The sequence below is a fragment of the Boleophthalmus pectinirostris genome, unplaced genomic scaffold, assembly GCF_026225935.1.
Source record: "Boleophthalmus pectinirostris isolate CB_2022bp ecotype Guang Dong unplaced genomic scaffold, ASM2622593v1 HiC_scaffold_941, whole genome shotgun sequence".
NCBI classification, from domain to species: Eukaryota; Metazoa; Chordata; class Actinopteri; order Gobiiformes; family Gobiidae; genus Boleophthalmus; species Boleophthalmus pectinirostris.
Window position 1 is genome coordinate 1 of NW_026571554.1, and position 25000 is coordinate 25000.

At 38.1% G+C, this 25000-nt stretch overlaps 2 protein-coding genes and 1 long non-coding RNA gene across 3 annotated transcripts; 1 reads left to right on the plus strand and 2 right to left on the minus strand.

Moving 5' to 3' along the window:
* Positions 1-62: 62 nt before the first annotated feature.
* On the minus strand, positions 63-10338 carry LOC129407361 (uncharacterized). The gene is made up of 3 exons (XR_008631510.1): positions 10211-10338; positions 1764-1880; positions 63-215 (listed from the first exon to the last, which is right to left on the minus strand). It is a non-coding gene; the product is annotated as an uncharacterized LOC129407361 (long non-coding RNA).
* A 330-nt stretch (positions 10339-10668) lies between these two features.
* rps10 (ribosomal protein S10) lies at positions 10669-14042 on the plus strand. The gene is made up of 6 exons (XM_020940272.2): positions 10669-10790; positions 11188-11337; positions 13078-13252; positions 13623-13700; positions 13811-13866; positions 13959-14042. The coding sequence occupies exons 2-6, from the start codon at positions 11188-11190 to the stop codon at positions 13998-14000; spliced, it is 501 nt and encodes a 166-aa protein (XP_020795931.1). The 5' UTR covers positions 10669-10790; the 3' UTR covers positions 14001-14042.
* Positions 14043-14155: 113 nt separating this feature from the next.
* On the minus strand, positions 14156-19793 carry nudt3b (nudix (nucleoside diphosphate linked moiety X)-type motif 3b). The gene is made up of 5 exons (XM_020940261.2): positions 19492-19793; positions 18305-18415; positions 16840-16884; positions 16671-16755; positions 14156-16425 (listed from the first exon to the last, which is right to left on the minus strand). The coding sequence occupies exons 1-5, from the start codon at positions 19588-19590 to the stop codon at positions 16229-16231; spliced, it is 537 nt and encodes a 178-aa protein (XP_020795920.1). The 5' UTR covers positions 19591-19793; the 3' UTR covers positions 14156-16228.
* Positions 19794-25000: the final 5207 nt, after the last annotated feature.

Below are 25000 nucleotides of genomic sequence, written 5' to 3' on the forward strand. Positions count from 1 at the left end.
ACAAGTATTTTTCAGTGTAAAGAGTAGAAAGCATTTATTTTCAGTAAACGCTGCATACCCTTTTCTACCAGCTGTCTCCATCTTTTAGACCACTCAGTTAGCTGCTGCGCATAGGCCTTCTCTATTTTGGCACGCTCCTGGATACAGTTCATGAGGTCATTGCAGAGCCTGTGACCGTCATCGATTCTCTTTACTGTCCGCTTGTAGTTCCCAACCTGGTGGTGAAGAAAATAATTAATTAGAATAAATAAAACTGGACTTATAGTGGTATTAAAATTTGTGACGATAAAATGTGTCCTAATGTGCTGCATCACATAAAACTATGAGCTTATTAATATTAACTTTAACTCAAAATTCTTCTTCTATGCTTTACCTAGTTGACAGTTTGCCTTACCTACCGATAAACTACTATAATGTTGGTTTTAGGCAATCTGTGAAAAAGTAATATTACAAAATGTATCCTGTTATGTAACAATGTTATAATGAAATCCTTAAAGGAACCCATTTGCTGCCTACAGTTGCAACTGAAAAGTCACTGAAAAGAGAGGGCCTCCCCTGTGTGTTGAGTTATGCAGCAAAGGCCAATGGTTGTGTTTAGTTAATGTCATATAATTTACAATCCTCTATGGACACAGCAGCAGCCGCCTCCCAGGAAAATGTTAGCTCTGCCTGGAGAGACAACAGACCGCTGGGGCACAATAAAAGGACATAGTGCAATAGATGTTTACATACTGTATATTCCACCCACTAAATGACAGAGGGTCTCTCCAGGCACAGTGAATGAGAAGAACATTAGACTGTCCACATGCTGCTTGTGTTATGGCGCTGCAGCAGTGAGCAGAGTCAGCAGTAGCTGGCAGCACTGCAGCAGCTCCTCTCTGTCCTAATGCAGAGACTGACGCTGATATAGTGACTGTTGTGAGAGCCGAGCACCTTTGCTGTTCGAGCTGATTCTGAAAACAGGGCATGGGCTTGAGCCAGGAGGAAGAATAGCAGGTGCATTCTTGTATTGGTGAAACTCTGCCAGTATTATTCTGTATATAGTTATCACTAAACAGAAACAAAGTGCACACAATGATCCTTTCGATTTGCTTATGTACATAATATTAAAATTACTGCCAGTTCCATGTGCGTTGGCTTCTTTGAGTCAATGTTGATACGCAGCAGCACTCATATATATTTAATTGGCTTCTGGGAAGTTGTTCTTCAAATTACGTGATACTGTTTGTTCTAAGGGAGGGTAGCTGATGGTGTAACTGTTTTCAAGGGAAGCCAGAATAGTACTAATACATACTATAACTAAATAACTTAGAACTTACTTTAGGCCGATTGTGCTGGCTTAAAATATATTTCATATGTCACAAGTAAGGGTTCTACTTAATTTGTTGGTCAACTAAATACTATTAGTTGACTAAAGGACAGTGGCAAAAAACTACCAAAAACTGATCTGACCCAAAAATCACTCAAGTTTAAAAAAGAACAGGAACAAGAAAACAGTGTATTAATAATGAGGAAGATTAAACTTATGATTCACTCCCGAATGTTCAGCTAGTTTCATCGATACCTTCTCCTCTCCACTTTTGTGTCCTATAGATCCTTATAATCTAAAAATAATCATAATCATATAATCAATAAACAAGTCATTTTGTTCAGCTAAAAACTCATCAACCTATTAATCAACTAAAGTTGGACAGCCCATGTCTGTATGTAGGAATAGAAATGGCAGACTAGTATATCTTAATGATCACTCAGATTTCTCTCACCTCCCAGAAGCTGTCACTGGTCTCCTCCTGACTCGCGGTCTCGTCGTAGCCTCCAGACATGGTCCCAGCTTTGGCAGAGTCACTTCAGGCTTTAGCAGAGAGAAGGGTTCTCATGCACTGAAAGACAGGGACAGGAGTATGTTTACTTACATATATATAGGCTACATTACTAATATCTCTTTAGGGATAAACAGTGCTTGTATTATAAGGCAATCGCTTTTAGCATGGTTGTTTCATTTGGATCTCCATCATCATAGCTCAGAAATGACTTCATCAATATATGTAATAACTGGCTATTAAAGAGAGACATGGTTCCACTTCCCTTTAGGCATATTCTCTCTCTCTTGTATTTGAAAACCTCACTACAGAGTTGGCTGTTATTCTAAATGTCAATATAGACCATTAGATTCAGAGCGTTGTGTTGTTATTGATGAGTTGACTATAAAGTGGTGCGAGGGTTTGCGTCACATTTCCTCTCATACGTTGAAACAATAGAAGTGTTGGCCTTTCAGAAATCACAAACCTTAGCCAGTAAACAACACCACAGATGAGCACAAAAATGTATGCAGGAAAGATTAGAATGCCGAGTGCATAATATATAGATTATGGGCCTCTCTGTAAAAATGATCGTGCCAAATCTAGATGCCCTGTCTCTCAAAACACAAGCTAAAAGGTGTCACATTTAAAACTATAACAGAGTATTGTTTTACTCCACAGCCACAACTCTTTGCTTAACCAAAGCATTAGCATCAGCATATTCAAATTCAAACATGTAAACAAATCTAATATGTTCTATTCAGAAAATGTAATTATACATGACAATCATTAGGCATAACGTTGAGAAATACAATAAGATAAAATAATGCACAATATATTTTTGTTTATGTGTACATTGCAGGCGCATATTGATAAAAGTAAAAATTGAGTGCTAAAATAAAAGGGTTGAGACTTGATGGCAGGTCAGGGGGAGGGGTAGAGAGGAAGTGTATGGGTATTTGGGTCAAACGTGAGCTGGCAGATAAAGCCACACTTTGGCAATACGCAAAATATGGAGAAATAAAGACTAATAAAGATGAGTGTCCAAAATATGGAGTTTGTCTAAGAAATATATTCAAATAGCTTCCGTTCCCAACAGCGATGGTCCGGATGCAGCTGAGAGGGAGTGGGCTGGATAGAAGTGGGTGTTTATCATGCTTGGTTAATCCATTAGCTACGTGCCAAGAGGGGGCTTTTGTTCTGGGGACCTCTTGTGTAGCTTGTGGAGGAGCAATGAAATAAAGCAAACACTAGCTATGCAGTTTTTACTGCCAACTTCTGCTCCTTAGACATAACTCAAAAATCATATTAGAGATTTAGCAGGCTATTCATAGGTTTCAAGTAAATGATTCCTTCCTGATTTGAAGGATTTCATGAGGATATTTTCCTATTAAAGATATGATTTGAAGCAATTAAGTGAAATTTCAACAAAGGACCATTTCCATAACTTGAAATCCATGAATATAGTGATGCATTAGATTCAGACTGGCATAACAGCTAAACTGAAGACCACCAAAAGAACAAAGATTAAGAAAAAAAAGATATATTTTCATTCACAAAAGTATAATTAGCAAAGTCTAAACCATTTTCCCAAGCACCACAAAGCATCACAAGTCAATATTTGCACCCTCCCATATAGACAAAAGACTTAAGAGGGGCAGCCCCCACTCCAACAACAACAAAAGCTTACCCCCAGAGCTCCATCAATAATGTGGCCAAGCAGAAGCAGCTAAGGCTAAAGCTAACAGACACACGTGGGGTCCTCTCATCATCGCGACAATATCCTGTTGTCCAGACCACTTCCCCACTGCGGGATAGGTGTGGGTAGATGAGATGTGACAGGGATATCCAGACAGTATGGGCGTGCTAATATTCTGGTGGTGTTATGAAAGAGAACAGAGCAAAGAGCAGAAGCAGCAGAGGAGGGGAGGGGAGAAAGAGCAAGAGGCAGGGATGGAATAACAGGAGGTGGTATGGGGTCTGTCTGTTCATTGTGTATACAGTGTTTTGAGGAAATGATTCTATAAATGAGATGTATCTGAATCTATAATCATTTTGTGTTCCTACACCAAAAACAATGTTGAAAATAAAAACAAACACAAAATACTGGCAATGGCTTACTTACACAGACAATTATGTGAACTTGATACCAAGAGCAAAATAGATACGGCTATGGAATCAGTGACAAATGTTTTAATATTAACAAGGAAGCCAAATACAATAAATGTTAATACTCCAAGAATTTACATTCATGGGGAGCATTCACATGATACAGGAAGATAAGCTTAGCTCAAAGTCAAACAATACCTCAACTGTTTACGTGCAAGCCATAAAAGTATTAATAAGTAGATAATAATGGCAATGTGGACAGAATGTAGAGCTGCAAATGAAGTAAAAGACTTATCTAAAAAAAAAACTCTAATAATGAGATTAAATGGACTTTAACTTAGAGGCAAGAAGCAACATTGTTTCTTGTAGTGAAATACACTAAGCACAGAATATGAAAACTAGCCCTTATGCCAAGCTGATTGACATGACGTCACATGAGTGAAGTCAGTGAAGTGTGGTCAGACCACAGACTGCTGAGTGGAGAGGTCAGGACGAGGACAAGGCAGAGAACATCACGTGAAGAAACACTTGTTGTGTAAACAGGAGAGCCCTTTTAAGTTTAAACCAACTAATTGTAGGAATTGGTAACCAAAATAAGAAACTTACATGAGGCTCATTCTGCTCACCCTTTAATTTTATCCAGCCAGCAATGGCATAAATTCTCAACTTCTGCCAGGGTTCCCTGATGGTATTAGTTCAAAAATAACCAGCAGAATCCCTTTCCTACTCTCAATGATGCATCTTCACTTAGTCCATATACCAAATCCAGATCCCACCAAAATAAACTAGAACAGTAGAGACCAATACATTTTCTTCACTCCCAAATATTATATTATATTATATTCAGTGCTTTAGTTATAATAAATACCAGATTAAAAAGAAAATAAATGAACCACCATATGTGTTTTGACATTTAGTAATAGTGATTAAGTGTCATTGACATTAGTTAAATTAGTTAACAGCCATTTAACAACTAGACTAAAGCTGATTCCCCCATAACAACATTAACATGTGCACTGAGAGGGTATGCTCATCATAGATAAGATTTGGGTCACATCAAATACAAGAGCAATGTTTCTCTCCCTGGACAAACTGCTTTGGATGGCCTCCTCACATTTAGCAACGCATTAGTGTCCCATTCATGAATAATTCAGACTGCAGTGTAAACAGAGAGAAAGATGTTCTGAACTGTTCTCACATGGACAGGCTCTGTAAACGTCTGGTAAGTCATAATAACAAAATAAAGTATTTCTGAATGTAAATATTTGATCCTTGAACTAGTGAGATATTGGAAAAATAAAACTGTTCATATAATTTTCTATGGTTATTATTATGCTATAATAAGCATAGGAGATATGTATTTTTGAATTGACTATGTTAATTTTCAACAGTATATGAGCATGTCTTATACTGAAAGCAAAAATTAAACATTACATCTCACCGAGGCTGGCCCCGCACACTCTCTTCCTTATCTGTCAGAACACAAGGTTACTCTTCACAGCTCAGTGTAGTGAAAAGGTCAGTTTGTAATCTTACTATCACTCATGTTAGATCACAAGTTTAAGCTTTTAATATACCTACATTGATTCAAAGCTAAAACTATACTAAATATCTGCATTAATATATCCAATTTATATGGCAAACAGCAAATTAATTATTAATGATAATAATGATCTTATTTCTCTAAAAAAAAAAAAAATCACTAAATCAACACACAACAAGATAAAAAGAGGATGGGTTGCTTACAGGTAGATTGTGAGCACAAATAACTCTGATGAAAGGAATTCAGATTTTCTTTATCAACAGTCAACAGTAGAACTGAAGAGAAATCCCACGGGTTTCTTTAAAACAATTTCATGGTCTCACGGCACAAAAACAAAGAGATAAAATACATGTAAAGCAAAAAATTCCTCCAACCTGCTTAGTCCTAGTGTACCTCCTTTAATGTTTTCCAAATGAATAAACTTGAAGAAGAGTAACTGTTCAGGTATGTCATGCACACCTCAACACACCTTTCTATATGAACTGCAGAGGTGAACTTTGACCTATGAGAGCACATAATATGCCAATAATTAGCCAACAGGAGAAGAGGACGGGCTTCTGCACCAAAAATAGGCTTACAATAAAGATCAAAAGGAGATTATTGAGTGATTATTAAGTGATTTTTCAGTTATATTTTGTGTTTAACACTCTGTCCTGTCTTATCCATTCAAAGTACCACAGGTGCGTTAACATGGCATTGGTAGTTTGCTTTTCTTACATTTATTACAAAAACATTATATTTTATGTGGATTATGTAATTCACAAAACAACTACCATGATCCCAGTTTTAATGGAGAAACAAGCTGTCCACAGACACTGGCGTGTGCCATCTGCGTACCATCTAATCAGGTTTCTCCCAATGGGCTCCCTTTATCTGACCCCTGTGTAACATCCCATTATTGCAGGAAGTAATTTACGACCCCCGTGCAGGGACAGAAAGAGCGTATAGTACAGCAAGTCTGCTCATTTTCCTGCTCCAATCTAATCACTGACTCTGTTTTTGTGCTGTGATTTTACAACATCCGATTTACTGGAGAAAAGGGTTGTGATCCAGAAACAGACCTATCCAATTTGATCTGCAGGTTGTTAGAGACACGAAGCACAAACTCACGGCACGATGCTGTAAACACGCCAACATCATCCTCATCATCATCGTCACTATTGGAGAATCATTTGAGCAGAACCTGATGGCTATTTTTTTCAAAATTACAGCAAAGATTGAATAGATCAATATATCTACATTCAGTTAAAAAACAGTTCCACATTCAGTTTCAAATGCATTACATGAGCTGCTATAGACTACTGATTGTTGTATGCTAATTATTAATCCTGAAACAGAAAAATCTGTTTCTGAGTCACTTGATCACTAACTTGGAAATGGAAGTCAATCTGGGAAAAATCTGTATTTTCACTTGAATAATTATTTTCACAATAACAGAGGCAGTAACGTTGCAGTGCTAAATATTTTACTTACTACATTCAATTCCCCACCTGTGAAATATGTGAAAGCTCAGAGAAAACTTATTGACATAAAATGTCAAGTAGTCTCTGAGGTGCTATCAAACAGCTAAATCTATCCATTCTATGCGTAATTTATGAATGTCACAATCAATCACAAAGATTGACTTCATAGAGCTAGTCACATACTAGAAGATGGGCCTTTTTGTGTGGTGTGTGTTTCTCCTTGTGTCTGGGTGGGTCTCTTCCGGACATTCCAGTTTCCCCCATCAACCCATAACATGCACACAATAGGTAAAATCCTCCAACTAAGGTAGTCCTGTCCAAGTCTAGCTCATGACCAGGAGATGGTCCCATTCATGGAGCTATTGTTCCTGACAGGTTGCCCCAGCAGCAAAATGCAGAGGACAAATTTCCCTGTGGGGACAATAAAGTGAACATTAATGTTACCCATATATTTAGTCAAAACAATTTCCTACACATAGTTTATAACAAATGAATGAATTCGAGAGATGAGCTTGAGAAGGTGATGTGTGGGGAGCCCTCTGTTCTGCTTGGTTTCTAATCAATAACTTTTGCCCTGGTGCTGCTACTGGTGGTGTGTGTGTGTGTGTGTGTGTGTGTGTGTGTGTGTGTGTGTGTGTGTGTGTGTGTGTGTGTGTGTGTGTGTGTGTGTGTGGGTGTGTGAGTGAGTGTGAGTGTGCAATGAGCCTTGTCCAGCTGAAACTCAACACAGTGCTAATAGCTTTAAGAGCTACACATTAATTTGTCCACAGCAGATTCAGCCATGCAGCAAGGAAAGTGCTATAGGACCACTTAGAAAGCAAAGAAATGGCTTATCCTCCATAATATTTACCTTAACACGTTACAGACTACTGTCAACTAGAAGTGGGAGAATGTATAGTATAGCAAATGTTGGTTGAAAGATTGAAAGATGAAATATATATATCAAATCTGTAGTTAAAGCTGGTTAAACAAGAACTATCCAGTAATTATCCAAACAGTGATTTAAACTGTAGAACTTGAACAGGCTATTCTTCAGTAAGTGGGTTTCAGTCTTATATAAGGACATAAAAAGACAGATAGAAATATAGCTTTTTATTTAGTTATATTCATTTCCTCTCAACTCACTCTGGAAACTAGTCCAGGTTACTGACTCACATGATCATATCAGACCACAGCAGAGGATTTGAATAACTTTGTTCTCGGCTACTTCCCTCACAGCACTCAATAGACAGTCCTATGACTTCACTATTGCTGTGTTGTTTATAGATGTTAACCTGGTGCCCCTTTGGAAATGGCAATACCCGTGACCTGTCATAACACATTTACCCCAGAGATATACTGTACTGTAGTTGTGAGCAGTATGCAGCTACAAGGGTTATTTCAGCTTGTAGAACTTATCGGAGCTACTGTTGCAGTGAATGAGTCAGATTGGCCAAGCTGTCATCTGTCATTAATATAGACCAGAATCATTTGGTATTTTCCAATTTAAAATGAAAATGCCAAAACAATTTTTAGAGGAGACAGTGGCCAACATCAACACTGAATTGGTAGTTGAAAGTAACTCTGCTGTTCAAAAAAAAAGAAAAAGAAATAAACACTAAAAAGCAATAGAATAAAGCAACAAGTGTAAATAAAAGAAAACAATAAGATTTTGTTTTTTTTTAACAACTCTATTTAATAATTATTGAAATAAAGATTAGCTACGTATGCCACCTTTGAGCTCACCAGCTCTCTATGGACAGCCTTCATTTATATTACTCTAAATTTAAACTCAGCTTCATATTATAATAAAAAAATATCAAAGTTTTTCAAATTGTACTGCAGCTTGTTCCTACAGAGCTTCGATTTGCTCGTGCCTGCAAAGGTCACTGTCTGTCTAAGAATGCAGTCCCATGGGCCTTTAAGGAAACATGGCCTGCATTTCTGCTCTGATCCCCAGCGAGGATCCTATTCTCGGCTCCTGTTACTCAGCATGGGCCAAAACTCCAGCTCCACCAGTCCACGCGTACCAATGAATCGCAACATGCACTGGAAAATAATGCAAGCCTTGAGAGGACAGAATGACCATCATGTACCATTGAAAGAGACACTAAAAGCTCATCATGATAGCTTTAATTCACAAAGGATTGTTTAGGTTATGAGAGGATCAGATCTATAGCATTGCTGGATAGTGAAATGTAATTAAATGCTAGACAGCAGCTGAGGGTAACAAAGACTAATCCATTTTACTAATAAGGTACTGAAAAGTGCACTTAGATTTGAAGCTAACATACATATTTGCACCAACTGTCATTCCCATCCTTAACTAGACAAATTTTAAAAAGAGACACAAATTAAATGGGTATATGTCATGTAATTTAATTAAGGTAATTCCTCACTGGAGACTCTGAACATATTAATATTAATGTGAATGAATAACACAACATAAAGAAGAGTTCTTAGATTATATTAATTTTAAAAATGTGCATCTTGAAGAACTATATCAACTTTGCCAGTGAAAAGTATTGTGAATTTGCTTGTTTGCGAATGGGTTATTACATTGTACAGGGGTATTGAATTTGTAATGACAACTTTCCAATAGTCTTATATAAGTGAGATAAACCTTTGGAAACATATTATCAACAGTTAATCAAATGCATGTCTGATAAGATGGGGAAGAGCCCGTCGACCCAAGGGAAAGGTTCAGAACCGTGGACAGAGACATCCTGACGGCAGTGTGCGTAATGGGTATAGGTCACAGTATCTCAGAGCCCAAACCACCAGCTGCTCCTCTGTGACAAATCAAAGAAATGTGGTTTAGAAGCTCAGGCCTCTTCCCAAGGGATCAACCATATCCCCCTCAGTCATCTGCTACTTCCACCTCTACAGACCATTGGCTCCCGGTGCTCGCACTATGCCACACAGTGCAAACATAACTAACACTCGCCATGACATAAACGTTCACATGTCTGATAAAGATAAGGCTCTGATATCACAAATCTAAGCTTTGCAAAGTACTTGGTGTTCACAGACTGGCAAAGGTTCGGCTCAGGTCTTGTACAGTATAGTGCCTGCTTATCCAAAGACCGCAAGCTAACCATACTGGCAAAAGTGGAGCCTGTAAATAGCACGAATCTCTACCCTAAACATTGCATTTATGTATTCATTGAACCCCGTTTTACCGATAAGGAAAATGTGCGTTGCAAGCTGATTACAGATCCCCCCATCACGCCGGTAACGTTACAGGGGGCAGCAAATTTGGACGCATCATGAATACAAACGATATAAAAATATTTTAGATTTGAAAAATATCATACCTAATGGAAATGATTAATCCCACTATCTCTGGGTACCTTCAAAACACGACCATTGTCCTCCCGAAGAGCCCTGTCTGTTGTGCCGCCAGTAATGGATCGCCAGATGGGGTAAAGACAGTCAATAACAGTCAGTGAAGGCGATCTGCTAATCCGGTTTGTGTTTCAAAGTAAAGGTATGTTTTAGTTGTTCCGACAAGACTGTATCACTTAACACACTGTAAATGCTCAGTTACAATTTACAGTTATAATAATAAAAATTAAAAAAGCATACATTTTCAGCGCATAGCCTACCTTGTGTAAACAGACACATATAAACGAAGCACATGGAGATACATTAAATGTAGTATGTTTCATTCCCTTTTGATGAAAAAATATTTTAATCAGAAAAAAAATTCTTCTCATTTAGTATCAGCACAATTGCCATTGTAATAAAAATGAATAAAATATAAACGTGCATTTTATATTCTACTCCACACCACACGAGGGTGCATTATTTCCACAGGTCACACTCCGCGGGAATAAACTTTCCGGGTCAACGTCAGTCGTTCCTTCCGGCTCCGGTCACTTATCAACCGTAAAGGTAAAATCAAACTCTGTGAAAGAATCCGAATATATCTTTATCATCGTATGAGTACTGGTTACATAACGTACATTAGGCATTTCTCTACGTTATTACTAACACATATATCAACATATTTTTGTCCCAAACTCATGGTAATTGGTTGTATTTAGTGTGTGAACTAGGGCAAGTGTTTCGGTACGATGTTTAGCGTCGGTTGCCGCTCTCGAATAAAGGTTGAGAAGATTTAACCTCCTCTCAGCCGCTAATGATTCAAATAACCGAAAATGTCATTTTGCAGGCATATAGAAAGTGAAATTTCAATTTTACGCATACTACGTAACTTGTAATTTACACTAAGCATGCACGCAGGCTGTCCGGTTAGCTTCGCAAACGCGTAACCCCCTCGGTCTTTCAGATGCTGATGCCCAAGAAGAATCGCATTGCTATCTATGAGCTCCTCTTCAAAGAGGGAGTCATGGTGGCCAAAAAAGACGTCCACCTGGCCAAGCATCCCGAGCTAGCTGATAAGAACGTGCCCAACCTTCATGTGATGAAAGCGATGCAGGTGAGACAAACATGTTGTATAACCAGGGTATGTTATGAGGAGGCAATTCCTTTTTTGATTGACAAACGTCACCAACAGATTTGAAATCGTACACTAAATGTATATCGTGACTTTTGAAGCATACTTTTCCCATGGCATGAAGACATTCTATAGGTTCACTCCTGGAGAAATAATAAAGTAACACACTAATAAGACCCATTTCGCATTTCATTGAGCTCTCTAGGTGCTTCCTAAAGTTGTAGATAAAACCTATTACATTCTTCACTGTTAGTACTTTCTAATGGGCACTATTCACACTTAATGGAATACATTTGGAAACATGCGGATGACGCCTTCTGGTGTATTTACTGACACTGGACATGTAATTAAAAACATGGATTCAGCAGCAGCGCTCTTCACATCCTTCCAAAGCTTTCCATGTGGGATGTGACTTGAATCGCATCTTCGATGTCACTTACAGGCAGCGGATTGTAACCATGGATCTATTACGGTTGTAACCGTTGAGCTGCCGAACATGATTGAATGCTACAATGACATCTATATTTTTATTTATTAAATTAGACAAATTATAATACACAAGTAGGCAATTTATAAAAGGAATAAAATGCAGTCACATCTAGATGAAGAAAACTGGGCTATTTTCTCAGTTTTCCCAGAGCTACTATACCAATAGAGCCCAAAGGAAGTCTGCATCCACATGTTTCCAAATGTCTTCGGTAAGGGTGACTAGAGCCTATTAAAATACAGATGGGCACTTGTCTGATGAGACATGCAGCTTTTATTTAACTTCACTCTAACTGCATAAGCTGTGATGTGATATCAAGTCTTAAAATCACCTGGGATCTAAAGCATGCGTACATAGAGAAATGTTGCATCTATGACTTCATGTCAGGTTGGCATTTGGCAAAATGTGTGGTCTGTTCCACAAACTCTGACCCTTGTGTGTTATGGCTGAAAGAGGCCCGAGCTTTGAGGACCTTTTTTTTGTTTATGTAGACTTTTAGTCAGGCTTTTGGAAAATCTGACACTAAACAGGTCAAACGTTCTAGTCACCTAGAAGCCCATTGTTTTTCCCCATTCATGAGTAATCTTTAAAGATGCTTTAGCGCCATGCTGATTAACCTTCCAGCAATCTTTTTAAGCTCTTGATGTGTGTGATTTGTAAATAAATTGTAAATCTCATCCTTAAGTAAAATTCCATGGCTACATAAGTAAACTAGAAAAGCACTCGGAGCGCAGACCTCCGCCAAGGACTACCCCAATTTTTTATATAAATTGCGATAAAATCAGTCTTCTGGATCAGATCCGGATCAGCCTTTGAAATATGAAAGAGGATCCCATTGTCCATCCCGGAGTCAAATTTCATGGGGTTTGGTCAATAATTAACCGAGATATTGAGAAACAAAATTTTTGGCCCCATTTACCACAATGTTAACTACAATTTCAAAGTGATCCAGAATCCAGGATTTCTTTCGGATCACCCCCAAAATGAAATCAGTTCTTCCTTTTCACATTTACAACAAATCCTGAAAATTTCATCAAAATCGGTCCATAACTTTTTGAGTTATGTTGCTAACAGACAAACAAACAAACGCCGGCAAAAACATAACCTCCTTGGTGGAGGTAATTAGACTCTGGATTTGATCCACTCGCATTATGTCCTGCAGAGGCGAACGTCCAGGGATGAACGATCACAAAACGATGTCTGCCTCTTATCAATTGAATATTTTTCATTTTCAGTCCCTGAAGTCCTGTGGGTATGTCAAGGAGCAATTTGCCTGGCGCCATTTTTACTGGTACCTCACAAATGAGGGCATCCAGTACCTGAGAGACTTCCTCCACCTTCCCCCAGAGATTGTGCCCGCAACTCTGCGCCGCCAGACCCGTCCTGAGACTGCAAGGCCCAGGCCCAAGGGTAAGTACTTATGTTTCCTAGAAGTCGAACTGAAGTTGAAGGTGAATTATTGAAATATTGTGAATCTTTTGAAGATCTACAAAATTATTTTCTTATGAAAAGCTTCATAAGGCACCATTAAATAAAATAAGGAAACCTTCTTCCAAGTAAGAATGGGATATTTCTACACTTTTGGCAGTAAATTTTGCAGTCTTTTCATTTGTCTCATATATAATCCAATACATTCCAATAAATGATTTAACAGATGTCTGCATTGTTATTGGAATACTCAAGATTAATTATGTGGCAGTGTTTCCCACCCTTATCTGTAAAAGTGGCTGTTCTCTTTTGGGTTTTTGGTCCAACATGAACATGTTTTACATGTTTACAGGAATGGAAGGAGAGAGGCCTGCTCGTCTTAACCGTGGTGAGGCTGATAGAGATGCATACAGAAGATCTGCTGCTCCTCGTAAGTACAGCTTCTTTTGCTTGACGGGAAAAGGTTTCATTAATTTTTTTGGGGGGGTGAAGGAGAGTGCATTTTGACTAAATTACGTATTTAATTTTTTTCTTTCGTAGCTGGCGCTGACAAGAAAGCAGAGGCTGGTGCTGGAGCAGCAACGGAGTTCCAGTTTGTAAGTTGTATTTTAATACATGGTATACTCATACATATACACATGCAATCTTGCCCAACATTAAAGTCCATTAACATTGCTTACTCTTACAGAGGGGTGGATTTGGACGCGGCAGAGGACAGCAGCCACAGTAAATTTTACAATCCCTTTATGTATAATAAAGAAAAAAAAACTTATCTCGTGTACTCTTTCCATATCTGTTAATATAGGGTTTGCGGTTTGTTCAGTTATGGTAGCTTGATGTTTTAAGAGTTTAGAGCTCATTTGTGCATGAATGAGAAATGATCCATTGAAGTGTGAAATACTGGTGTTTATTTGTTGGCACATTTATATTACAATCTTCAGTCTTCTCACACTGGTTTCATTCCAGAGTCCCAAATGACAAACAATAACAATTCCAGTGACATTGGACAACATTTACATGTAACTTCAAGACTCAGGTCTGTGGCTGGAAGTACAATGTGAGATGATTTGGAATAATTTAATGGAAATGGAATTGCAATTTCAATCATGAGATGGAGCTGTTAATTAACCTAAGAATTAACCCAAGCCTTTGGTGTGAGAGTGGTTACTTAAAATCTGAAAAGTAATCTGAAATGTCAAATGTATTACAAAATGTACAAAATCAATGAAAATGTTCTGGTCAATATAGGTGGTTACGTTTATCCCAATTGAGTGTATGGTCTCATGAAGTTCGGGCATTATCACTAGAGACTTTGACCTCCACACCTAGTTGATAAAGATTGTAATTGTCACTGCTGTTCATCACAATCTTAACCCCAACCCCCCTTCCTCTCAATTTTCATATTGGGACGAGCAGCTCTGTCCTGCACACAAGACAACATTTTTCAGAGCAGATTTAAGGAGGCCTACATTTTTAAATTGTATGCCCAGAATTTAAGTGCATACTTTAGTGAGCCATTTTATTTTAAGAGATTATTTGGGATTAAATCATTGATCTTTCAGCCACATTCCTGTTTATTTAGCCTCAGAAGTAGTGCTAATAAAACTCCAAAGCCACTTGTTTGCTAGTACATCAGCCTCATTTGAAATGACACGGAGCACCAATACATGTAATAGGTGTCTGTCATTAGCACTCACCTTTTGATCTATACAGAAATACACAATTTATAATAAAAACCTCTTTTCATGCTATCTACAGAGCCTCCAGTTTCACAGTATTGAGCCAGCCACTTCATGCCAAGGCGCATGTAGCAGCTTGGCTGAAGAGACTTGCCAGACGTTAGAGAAACAATAGTATCCAAAGCATTTTACATGTTAAAAACAAGGTCTCCAACTGTACAAGGCCTGTTTAATCTGCATCTTGCCAAAAACAGCATTATAGATTCTATTACTTTCAATGTCAAACTGATGTTTGAGTGTTTTGGGGATGCAGTTTAAATACTAAACAAGGGGTAAAAAATAAAATACGGATGTTCATAATGAAAGTGCCCACTAAAGTCAAACAATAATGTAAACATTTTAATTAAAAAATGAAAGTGGAAAGTTAATTATTGAAACTTTTAATAACTTATGTGATATGTGCTGTAAGTCCATAATTAGAAATCTACTTCTGCCCTCTCTGAGTGTGGAGGAAGACTTAAGTCACATGTAGTTAAAATAAAAACAAGGATTATTTAGACAGAGGTAAAGACACTGTGAACATGTGGTTTATTCTAGACTCTGATGACATTCTTCCACTCTTGCTGAAACAATAGGCTCCACTGAAGAGTGTAGTGCATGGCTAGTTCCTCGAATAGGAGAAACTCTTGACATTTAAAACTGAGTGACTACTGGGGGCCTCATCCTTTAGATTACAGCCACAACAACCACAGTAAGGAATAACCTTAGCACAAGTCAGCATCAGCTCACTTCAGAAAGTGAACATTGAACAGCGCTCATGCAAGACGGATAGAAGAAATCTCTACCCTTGAAGGGAAGGAAAAACACTAATGGGCACATTCATTCACCAAAAAAACAAAATTTAAAAGACATTAAAGACATCCAAGAGCCTTCAGCGTAAGCACTAGATATACACTTTACATTACAACAGTAAAAAGTAGTTCTTGCATTCAATAAAACATCACGCTAAGGGCGCGTCGGAGAGAGAATGACGGTAGCCAAGGGACATGCAGTAAGTAAAAAGGAAAACAAAACAAAAAATGTTCGGTCATAAAATTACATTTACAAAGTTTTCAGACTATTCACCCATCACTTGTCATCAAGACTGTGCCACATTCTGGCACAAAGGAGTTGGCAAGGCAAATCATGTCATTGAGACAAAATAAGATAATTGAAATTACACAATTATAAGAGCAAGTGGTAGCGAAAGCTCCAGGGGGCATCAGGGCTGTGGTTTTAGTTATCTGATACCTGAGACAGAGCTCTGATTGATGCTGTAGGTAGGAGACAAGTCGCCACCTATCGTGGCCACCAAAGGCGTCCCGTTGGTGTTCAAGCAACTCTCTTGAAGAGCCTCAAAGTAGGTGGCCTGCACAGGCTTGTGACACTGCAACACTTGTATGGCATCGTCTATTTTAAACCATTCCCTTTTTCTCCCTGTACACAGAACAAGATACCAGGATAAAAGTTAAAGCGTTCAGTATCATGAAAGGTGCTCATGCCAACTGCTTGTCTCTCTGGATATGTTATTGCTTTCCCTGGAATGTTCCACAGTACTGCATTCACTGTATCCATCTTGAATTTATTCAGTAACATCTCCATGGAGACAAGAAGGTGGTGGACCCTCCATCCGGAAAAATCATGCACCTTTAACGCATGTAATAACAGATGTAGTAATTTACCAATGTTGACTGAGTCCTCCCAGTCCTCCAGCACTTCTGTCACAATGAGCACATACACATATGTCCTGTGCTTCCTCTCATGGTTCTGTTGATAGAAAATAAAAACATTTAGTCATTCCCAAAACCACAATTATGAATTTAGTATGTATGCAGTTGTACTTAAGTCTACCTCAAATACTCCAACTAATCGTCCTAAAGTCCCCTTAACTCCAGCCTGCAAGGATAAAAAATAAACAAAACACTTAATCATGGGGCAAACTACTGTATAGAGTAATGTATTACACATTTTAAATAGATCTAACTCAATATCACAAAAATGAAATAAATCAAATAATCTGAGAGGAACAACATTCTTTGCCATGTTGTTCTTGACTGAGAAGTAAAATGCATGTTGTATTCTGATACAAGGCCCAGAGCACTTCGGACATCTTTGCAGCTTCTTCTGGTTCCAGTTTCAGTCTATAAATAAATGTTGACTCCATGTACTGTACCATAGACACATTATCGCAGCCTTCAGGTCTGACTCTTCAGCTAGATCAAATTAAAGAAATAAAAGGCCACCACTAGAAACCCTAAAACATGCCATTGGATTAGGTCACAGTGTCAGGTTTTTATGATACTAAATGTTTCTCAGCTCAATTGCTGCAGCTACACTGAAGCTGCAAGTTTTAAACCACTATTGTGTGTTTTATGGTACTTCATTGCTATTGGCTACAAGACTATCAACAAGGATTCAAACCTTTGACTTGCTTCTGCACTGTCACATCGGCACATATCCAAAAGTAATAATGACTCTGCTCATATGGTCATCAGAATCAGCTTGTAAGGATTAGGATAGACCCCGCTACACTACCGTCTAATAAGAGGCTTAAACCAGCACAAGGGGTGAACTGTGTATCCAAGGAAATATAAAGTTACAAACAATATTAGTGTTTCTGACAAAGTGGAAATGCCGGTATACATGTGAAGGAGAGTACATTTTTTGTTTTGTTTTTTTAGTAATTTTTTGTAGGATTTAGGATTCATGATAACATTGTCTTGAAAATAACATTTGTAACACTGATCTATTTTTAATTACAAAAGAATGGGCATGGTGGCCAAGTTGTTAATGTTTTTCTTTGGTTCATTTGGTTCTCAAGCTTATTATTCAGTCAGAGTGACCCTCACACTTTGGGTTGCCAGATTCTTCATTACGTTAGGACTACCCCAGGTTCAGTTCAGTTGTGGTTCTGTTTTTAATACCAGTAAGAACAGTCTACATACCCTCCCTATAAAATGTCATTCTTGAAAGAAAATTGAATCTCTGCAGGACCTTCTTTTGATGTGGGGCTGTCGGAGATGGGGCTATGACACTGGACTGTACTTTTGAGTTCTGAGAGAATAGAGTTAAATACAGACATGATTTAATAGAGGTGAAATACTACCCATCTACAACCCTAGGATCATCCTCAACAAATGGAGATGTATTCTCAGAACAATATTCCTGGCTGTGATTCAATGCCTTCTGTAACCACATGCAAGGAGAAGACTTATAAAACTGCACTCTGGTTGAAATACATACACATATAATACTGCAACATCTGTAAGTAGACAGCAATTATCATGTGTTAATTTTATTCTAAAACAAAACTAACCTCTTCACAAACTTCTCGAGCTGCAGCAACATTGGGCTCCTCCTCTGGCTCCATTCCCCCTCCAGGAACTATCCATTTATCTGGATGCCGACTACTGCTCACCAGCAGCACCTGTGAAATGAATGGTGATAATCTTAGGGAAGGAAAAACAGAGGCATGTTTTCATTATAGGCTATATTTAAGTATATACGAAGTCCATTTAAAAGAATAAACTGATTTATTTCTGTATGTACTGGTGGACACAATATAATGTAATGGAAAGACCCTTTGCTATGTTGTCATATACTGGACTTTTAAGTTACTGGCAATTTTCTATAACAACTACATGCACGCTGATGGTTTCCTGTAATCAGAGGTAAACCACTGTGCGGCTAAAAATCAGGCCCCTACTGTAACCGGCATGAGGTATTAGGATAATCGTCTCCACTTCTTTGTCAAATATTTTGCTACAAACTACAAAGACATCTTTGTGCTGCTTGTTGACTTGAACATCAGCTTTCCAAATCACATCTGAACTGAAAAACTTTGTGCATGGTAGCCTTGTTAGTGGCAGTAGTAGGAAAGCGCTCGGAAGGAGGCGTTATAAAACATGAGCAAAGGGTAACAGCGCTGAGTGTTGCGTCCATCATACATGACACAATCATGTTATGCAGCCAGCAGGAAAACGTAAACATTAACCAGCTAACGGGCTAAAATGAGTGTAAATGTCAATGTTAGTACCCTAAAACAACCAGATAGCCTCATTATAACATCATGGGACATAGTTCGTAATGCATAGAAAGACAAAGTCGATGTATGGTCTTTCGGATAACAGGCCTGGTTATGTATAAAGTTTAAGCTGATAACAGGTTGTGAGTGGGCTGTGGCTGCCACAGGAGCAACACGGCTAGTTAGCCTTAGCAATGAGTTAACAGGTCGCTCTATCACAGGTTTCCACACAGCAGAGCCGAACAGGCTAGCTCAATGTTGCTATAAATGCTTACATAACATGGGAAAATAAAATGAAATTAATTAAAAATTATACATTACTGATGAACGCAGAATGAACTATGGTCTCATTCAGGAGAAACAACGTACGCAACATTTGTGATGGTCAGTATTTCAGTTTATAGCGGATAGACAGCATTCAATGCTACTGTGAGCTAAAGTTAGCTCGGCCTAGCAGACATCCACAGCCCCGGACTCACCTCCTCCTCGCTCTCGCTTCTGAAACACAGGCAAGCGGCCCGCTTCTTGAAACCGTCTCCGTCGTACGTCCGAGTCTGGTTAGACTTGAGCTTCATCATTTCGAGAGCACAAAAGTAGAATTGCACAGCTAAGTACGCCTCGTATAATGATGACACTGACAGACGCAAAGTCCTCCAGGAGGGAACCTCGGCGCGTTAATTAAAAGAAATAACTTCTTCTCCGCTTCATTTTCAAAAGCCTAGGCACAGCTACGGCACGGTCGCCATTACAAGGAGCCGCTACGCCCACGACGTAATTTAACCTTTAAAAGATCGGACAGCGTAAGAAAACATCCTACTTGATGATGAAGAATGGAGGCCACCACTACGTGTTAAACGCAACAGCACGCAACAGCACGCAACAGCACGCTACAGCCGGCATTTGAACTACGAGCTGTCGTTTTCACTTGCATGACGTGACTTGGTTAACTTTATCTTGCAGTGATAATTTTTTTTATTAAATATTTAGTGAAAAAGAAAACAATATCACCTCTTGACAGTAAGTGAAAGGAGTAAATTTATTTCAGCACCCCAGGTAATGGACAGCGCCTCGTTGTCCACATGTAAATCATTTGATGTTTTCATCTTAGCTTTTAGTGGACGTAGCCTTGGTTAGCCTCTGTATGAGGTCTATCGACATTTTTCTCCTTTCTAATGACAACATGTGAAATGATCTAGGCATTTGAGTAGGGTAAATTTCAAAAAAAGACTACTGCGCCTGCAACAGGCAATAGCCCTATTCATAAGTCTTCTCTGGAGTTTTCCTAGTCTAACCTTCAATTTAAACTAACGTAATGTCTTAAACAGAGACAGAGAATCAGATTACTTGCTCATGTAGCCATATAGGCTAAAATATAACATTTTTCAGGACCATGATGCAGCCACGCTTGCACAACAACTGGCCAATGACGCCAGTGTATTGCAATAGTTCTTTAGTGCGCTGATCTCGTCTTTCAGGCCAATAGAAGAGGCTTCTCACTGTCAGATAATGTAGATGGGGTACACTGAAGAGGTTGCACTTTTATTATCTGCAGTTGCTAAGGCAACCCTTTTCTTTTTACAAGTCCCCGGTGGACCGCTCACCGTGTAGGAAAGGCGTCTGTATTTTCCCAATAGAGGGCGCTATCCTGACGTGTGGTGCTCATCATTTCAGTGTGATATATATATATCCTAAGATACTATTGTAAATTAAATGTAATAATCCCCCAAAACTATCAGAAAATATGCATCCGGAGTTTTTTGTTTGTTTGTTTGTTTGTTTGTTTGTTTGTTTTTTTGTTTTGTTTTTTAAGTTTTTTCCTGTGTAAGACACCACTATGAATGACTAGGTAATGACACTGGAGACAGTGAAGGAAGAGGATGTTTACACAGGCATCTCTGTCAGTCTGCCTCAGGGCAGCTGTGAGGAGTGTCCCTGCAAGGACACTTTACCTTACGCTATTATATGGCACTCTGCACATATATTCACTAATATAAGACACAGCCCAAGGCAACCAGCAACAGTGCTTTGTTTAAGCAAAGGCTGCTAAGATATTGGGAACATTAACCTTTGCAGCCAGGCTTCTTTCCAGGTAAGTATGTACGTTGAATAAGAGATTGTGTTCTGCCTTAGGCTTCAATAGATTGTATTTAGTTTAACACAGCAAAAGCAATTTACTGGGCTGTGATTTTTCTCAAGGCTTAAAGTGACTGTGGCATGTCACTGACATTCCCATAAGGACAATCTCAAATCAGATCTGAAATGCTTAATTACTCAATTAGGAATACATTATTTGAGATTCAAGTTTGGCTTTTTTCTTTCCTTTTAGGTGAATATGTGAAGATATGAATTAGAAAGAAAGGTGGCTTGGGAATATTCCAGGCCAGGCAAAGCATTCTTATTGATATGTCTCAGTTAAACTAAAAAATATGTGGTTTTCAAAATGTTTTATCAAATTTTACATTTCAAATAACCTAACTAGCCAGAAGGGGGTGCTATGAGTCAAGTTCACTATATATTACTTTAAGTAAGCTACTATTTTTAAATAATGATAAAACATTTAAATATTGTGTAGGCTTCTTCTTACTACTGCTCTAACCCAATACCGTTTCCATTTTCATTAATGTTGGTGCTTCAAGCCTTTATGGACCTAGGCCTAAATTAAAACATAAGTCATATGCCTTGTTTAGTGTTAAACAAACATATCTTCTGCTGTACTGCTGCAACACACAGAGTTTCTCTGCTTCATTCAGTGTACTCCCACTGAAACTGTATTTTGAGAACATAGTATGTCTTACTTTTCAGCATATTCCTGATTGTGGCAAGAATCAAGAGAGAATTTTTGATTTATATAAAACCAGTTATATAAATTCAAATGTCATTTTTGTCAGATTATTTAGCTTTGTTTCCAAAAATATAGTTTACTGTGCATTAACAGTATAACATTTGTAAAATAAATAAAATACTTTTTATTGTATTTGTCTTGATATATTCTGTAGAGGCAAATAAAAGATCCATATAATGCTCTAAAGAAAAATTCACCTATATAGACTCACTACAGCAATATGTTGAGCTCATAGGGCTACACACGTGAAAACTGCAAGGCTGTTCACATTTATTTATATTATAATGTATTCATTCACTCACACTTGGAGCATTGAGATGCTGTTCTCCTGTTTTGACTGTCGAATAACAACATAGACCCATAAGGATGTGTTTCAAATGATGAAAATTTAGGGCTGTTGTCATCACAATTGACACTTCAAAATAAATATGTGTTGTTCTTTTAAACACTCAAAAGTCCTCAGAACTATCAAGAAAATCATGTGACTGATCGACATGAATAAACATTCATGGTGTGGCAGAGTGTGAATATGAAAACATAATAGTCTATTGTTCCTCACTTCAACAACATGTTAACATTTTCACAGCCAAAATTTAAATCTAAAGTTTATTTCAAGTAAAGTTTTGAGTAACTTCAATGATTTTCTTGCAAAGTGCAAAGGAGTATAATTTCAGCCATAGACAGTCAAAGTTGCATTTTCTTCATACACTGGCCAATTAGGATTAGAAAACCATTTAACTGACTTGAAGTTTGTAATTTAAGTGACCAATTTAAAGTTGTAAGTGTGATGGTGTTGATAATTTTTAAATAAATTCAATGGCATTTCCACCATGGTAAACTAAAGGGGCACTATGCAACTTTTCTGGTGGAGTGTGTGCCATCCTCTTGTCTACATAGGTGTTGCTTTGCCTGGAATGTTCCACAGTATGGCATTCAACTTATTTATCTTGCATTTTTTATTAGAGGTGTAATTGCTCAAATATACCCTGAAAAATATCCATTCTTACTGTCAGCATGGTAGTTTGTCCACAGATCTGATCTATAACTTGGCCTTGTGGCATCACCTTCTTGTCTGTAGAGATAGATTCATTTAAAGCGACCATCTGTAAGTTTAATCGATTTTTTTTTTTTTTTGCCAGTAGATGGCAGATGTGAAACGCCCTCCCCTCACCAGGTCTTTGTTCAGTCTCACCTGTGCTTCCTTCTTCTGTCAGGCCATAGCTGACACACTATCAGACTATTGTGTCGGCCAGTCTAATTACCGATATGGACTTGAATGCCATATTACGGGATATTATGATTTTATTCTAAACCCACAGCACCTGATTTGTAGCAACAACTTCCTTGATTGGTTCCAAGAGCTTGTGATTTCATGTGTCCACCTCTTTCCAATATAGCATCTCAAACTGTAAGTCAGTTTGATCATCTTTATTGAAAACCATATGATCCCTTGCATATACATTTTAACAATAATTCCCTAAATGTATCTATGTAATAAGATGCCTGGGGTTTTGCTGATTATGCCACAGTGGTTGTGCCTTTTCACTAGGATTAGCACCATGATTCAAATTAGCATGTCTTAATTCCTCTCCAGCCCATTGCTAATTGAAACACGGAATCTCAGTTTGCCTTGTGTTTTGGGAATCCAAAGGTCCTGCGTGTTCTGGTTTGACAAGGTGTCTCCACAGAAATGCAAGCTCTCATGGTGCACTCATTCCTCAGTTAAATGATTCACTTATTATTTCATGCATAACTGAAACAGATAGAGGCAAAACCTTATGGAGCAACACATACAGTTTTATTCAATAATATGTGCCATTTGGACATGTGTTTATGTGTATGGTCCCCAGTTGTCAGTCAGTGTGTGCTTCAAATTTACATCTACAGAATAGCAGAGGTGGAGATGAATATTCAGGGCTCAGCTGCTCCAAGGGCCACAGGGACCTTCACTGTAAAGACTGCCTGTTCATCTATGCACATACAAAGCAGTCTCTTCATAGGTAGGTATGTTATGGTGTATGGAAATATTATGTGACTGAATTCATCCCAATTGATTTCTGATTTTGGATCTCATTTCAAATACAATGGAAAATAAAATTTAAACATTTTTAAGGGGTTGTTAGGTTGATTACTCAGTGTTGAAGAACTGGGTGCAGTGAGTGTAGATGCAGTTAAGTGTTTGGTCTGAGAAACAGAAAGGGAATACAAATTTTGACGTAAACGTCAAATTTGGTTTAAAATCTAATTTGTTGGAATAAACATAAATATACTTCAAGGCATGAAGAAGAGTCAACTGAATATAATCTTACTCATCTTCAAACAGAAATAAAGAGAATTCCACCAGGTGAGCAAGGCCTTGTATTGTAGGCTCAGGGTCAAAGCCCATGAGGAGGCCAAAAGTGTAGGAGGGAGGTAAAACAAGAGGAAGCAAGATGAGGGGTAGGGGGGTGGGGAGGGGTGGCTGTACTAACAGGTTTAATCATTTAAAATCATTTTGACAAAAGCCATAAAAAGATGCATATTACACAATCTATTGGCTGGTCTTAACCTTTCTGGCTTTCCTTGATGTACAAAACAATCCATATTATTGTCAAATATTACTTACACAAACATCTTTGTGTGAATTCCCCAATGTTTTAGGATAGTTCTTGAAGTAGTATTATTAAGGAGAACATCTGTTTGTAAGTCTGATGGCCTATTTGTTCGCATAATCTGTGTGTTTTTATGTGAGGCAATTTTTTTTTCTTCAACCAAAAACAGTTTTAACCAAGACGCATATGCACATGCTGTGAAAAATAACAGTGCGTTGCCAGTTAAGGATAAGTTAAGATGCCAGCGCAAATGTCATAAAAATTGTATTACTTGTTAAAACACAAACCCACAATAAGTAGCCTAAAAGAAACTACAGAGATGATCAATTTGGCATTTTGAAATCTCTTCCAGAACAGAACATTTTCACAAAGCAGAGAGATTCTGGACTTCACTCAATAACATATTTTTAGCATCTCTGCAATATAAATAATTGCAACACTAATTAATAGATAGCTTTTTGCAGTGACAGACTGAGAGCTACTCTCAAAATGTTCTCAAACAAACTCATCAAGTCGTTTGTCTGTAAATGATAAACAAACTAACAGTAAATCATA

Excerpts from the sequence above, each read along its gene's own strand:
- rps10 (XM_020940272.2), top strand. The coding sequence starts at position 11,188 with ATGCTGATGCCCAAGAAGAATCGCATTGCTATCTATGAGCTCCTCTTC. Across the intron at positions 13,253-13,622 it reads TGCAAGGCCCAGGCCCAAGG|GAATGGAAGGAGAGAGGCCT; the intron begins GTAAGTACTTAT and ends ACATGTTTACAG. Across the intron at positions 13,867-13,958 it reads CAGCAACGGAGTTCCAGTTT|AGGGGTGGATTTGGACGCGG; the intron begins GTAAGTTGTATT and ends TTACTCTTACAG.
- nudt3b (XM_020940261.2), bottom strand. The coding sequence starts at position 19,590 with ATGATGAAGCTCAAGTCTAACCAGACTCGGACGTACGACGGAGACGGT. Across the intron at positions 18,416-19,491 it reads GAAGCGAGAGCGAGGAGGAG|GTGCTGCTGGTGAGCAGTAG; the intron begins GTGAGTCCGGGG and ends TTCATTTCACAG. Across the intron at positions 16,756-16,839 it reads GATTAGTTGGAGTATTTGAG|AACCATGAGAGGAAGCACAG; the intron begins GTAGACTTAAGT and ends TTCTATCAACAG.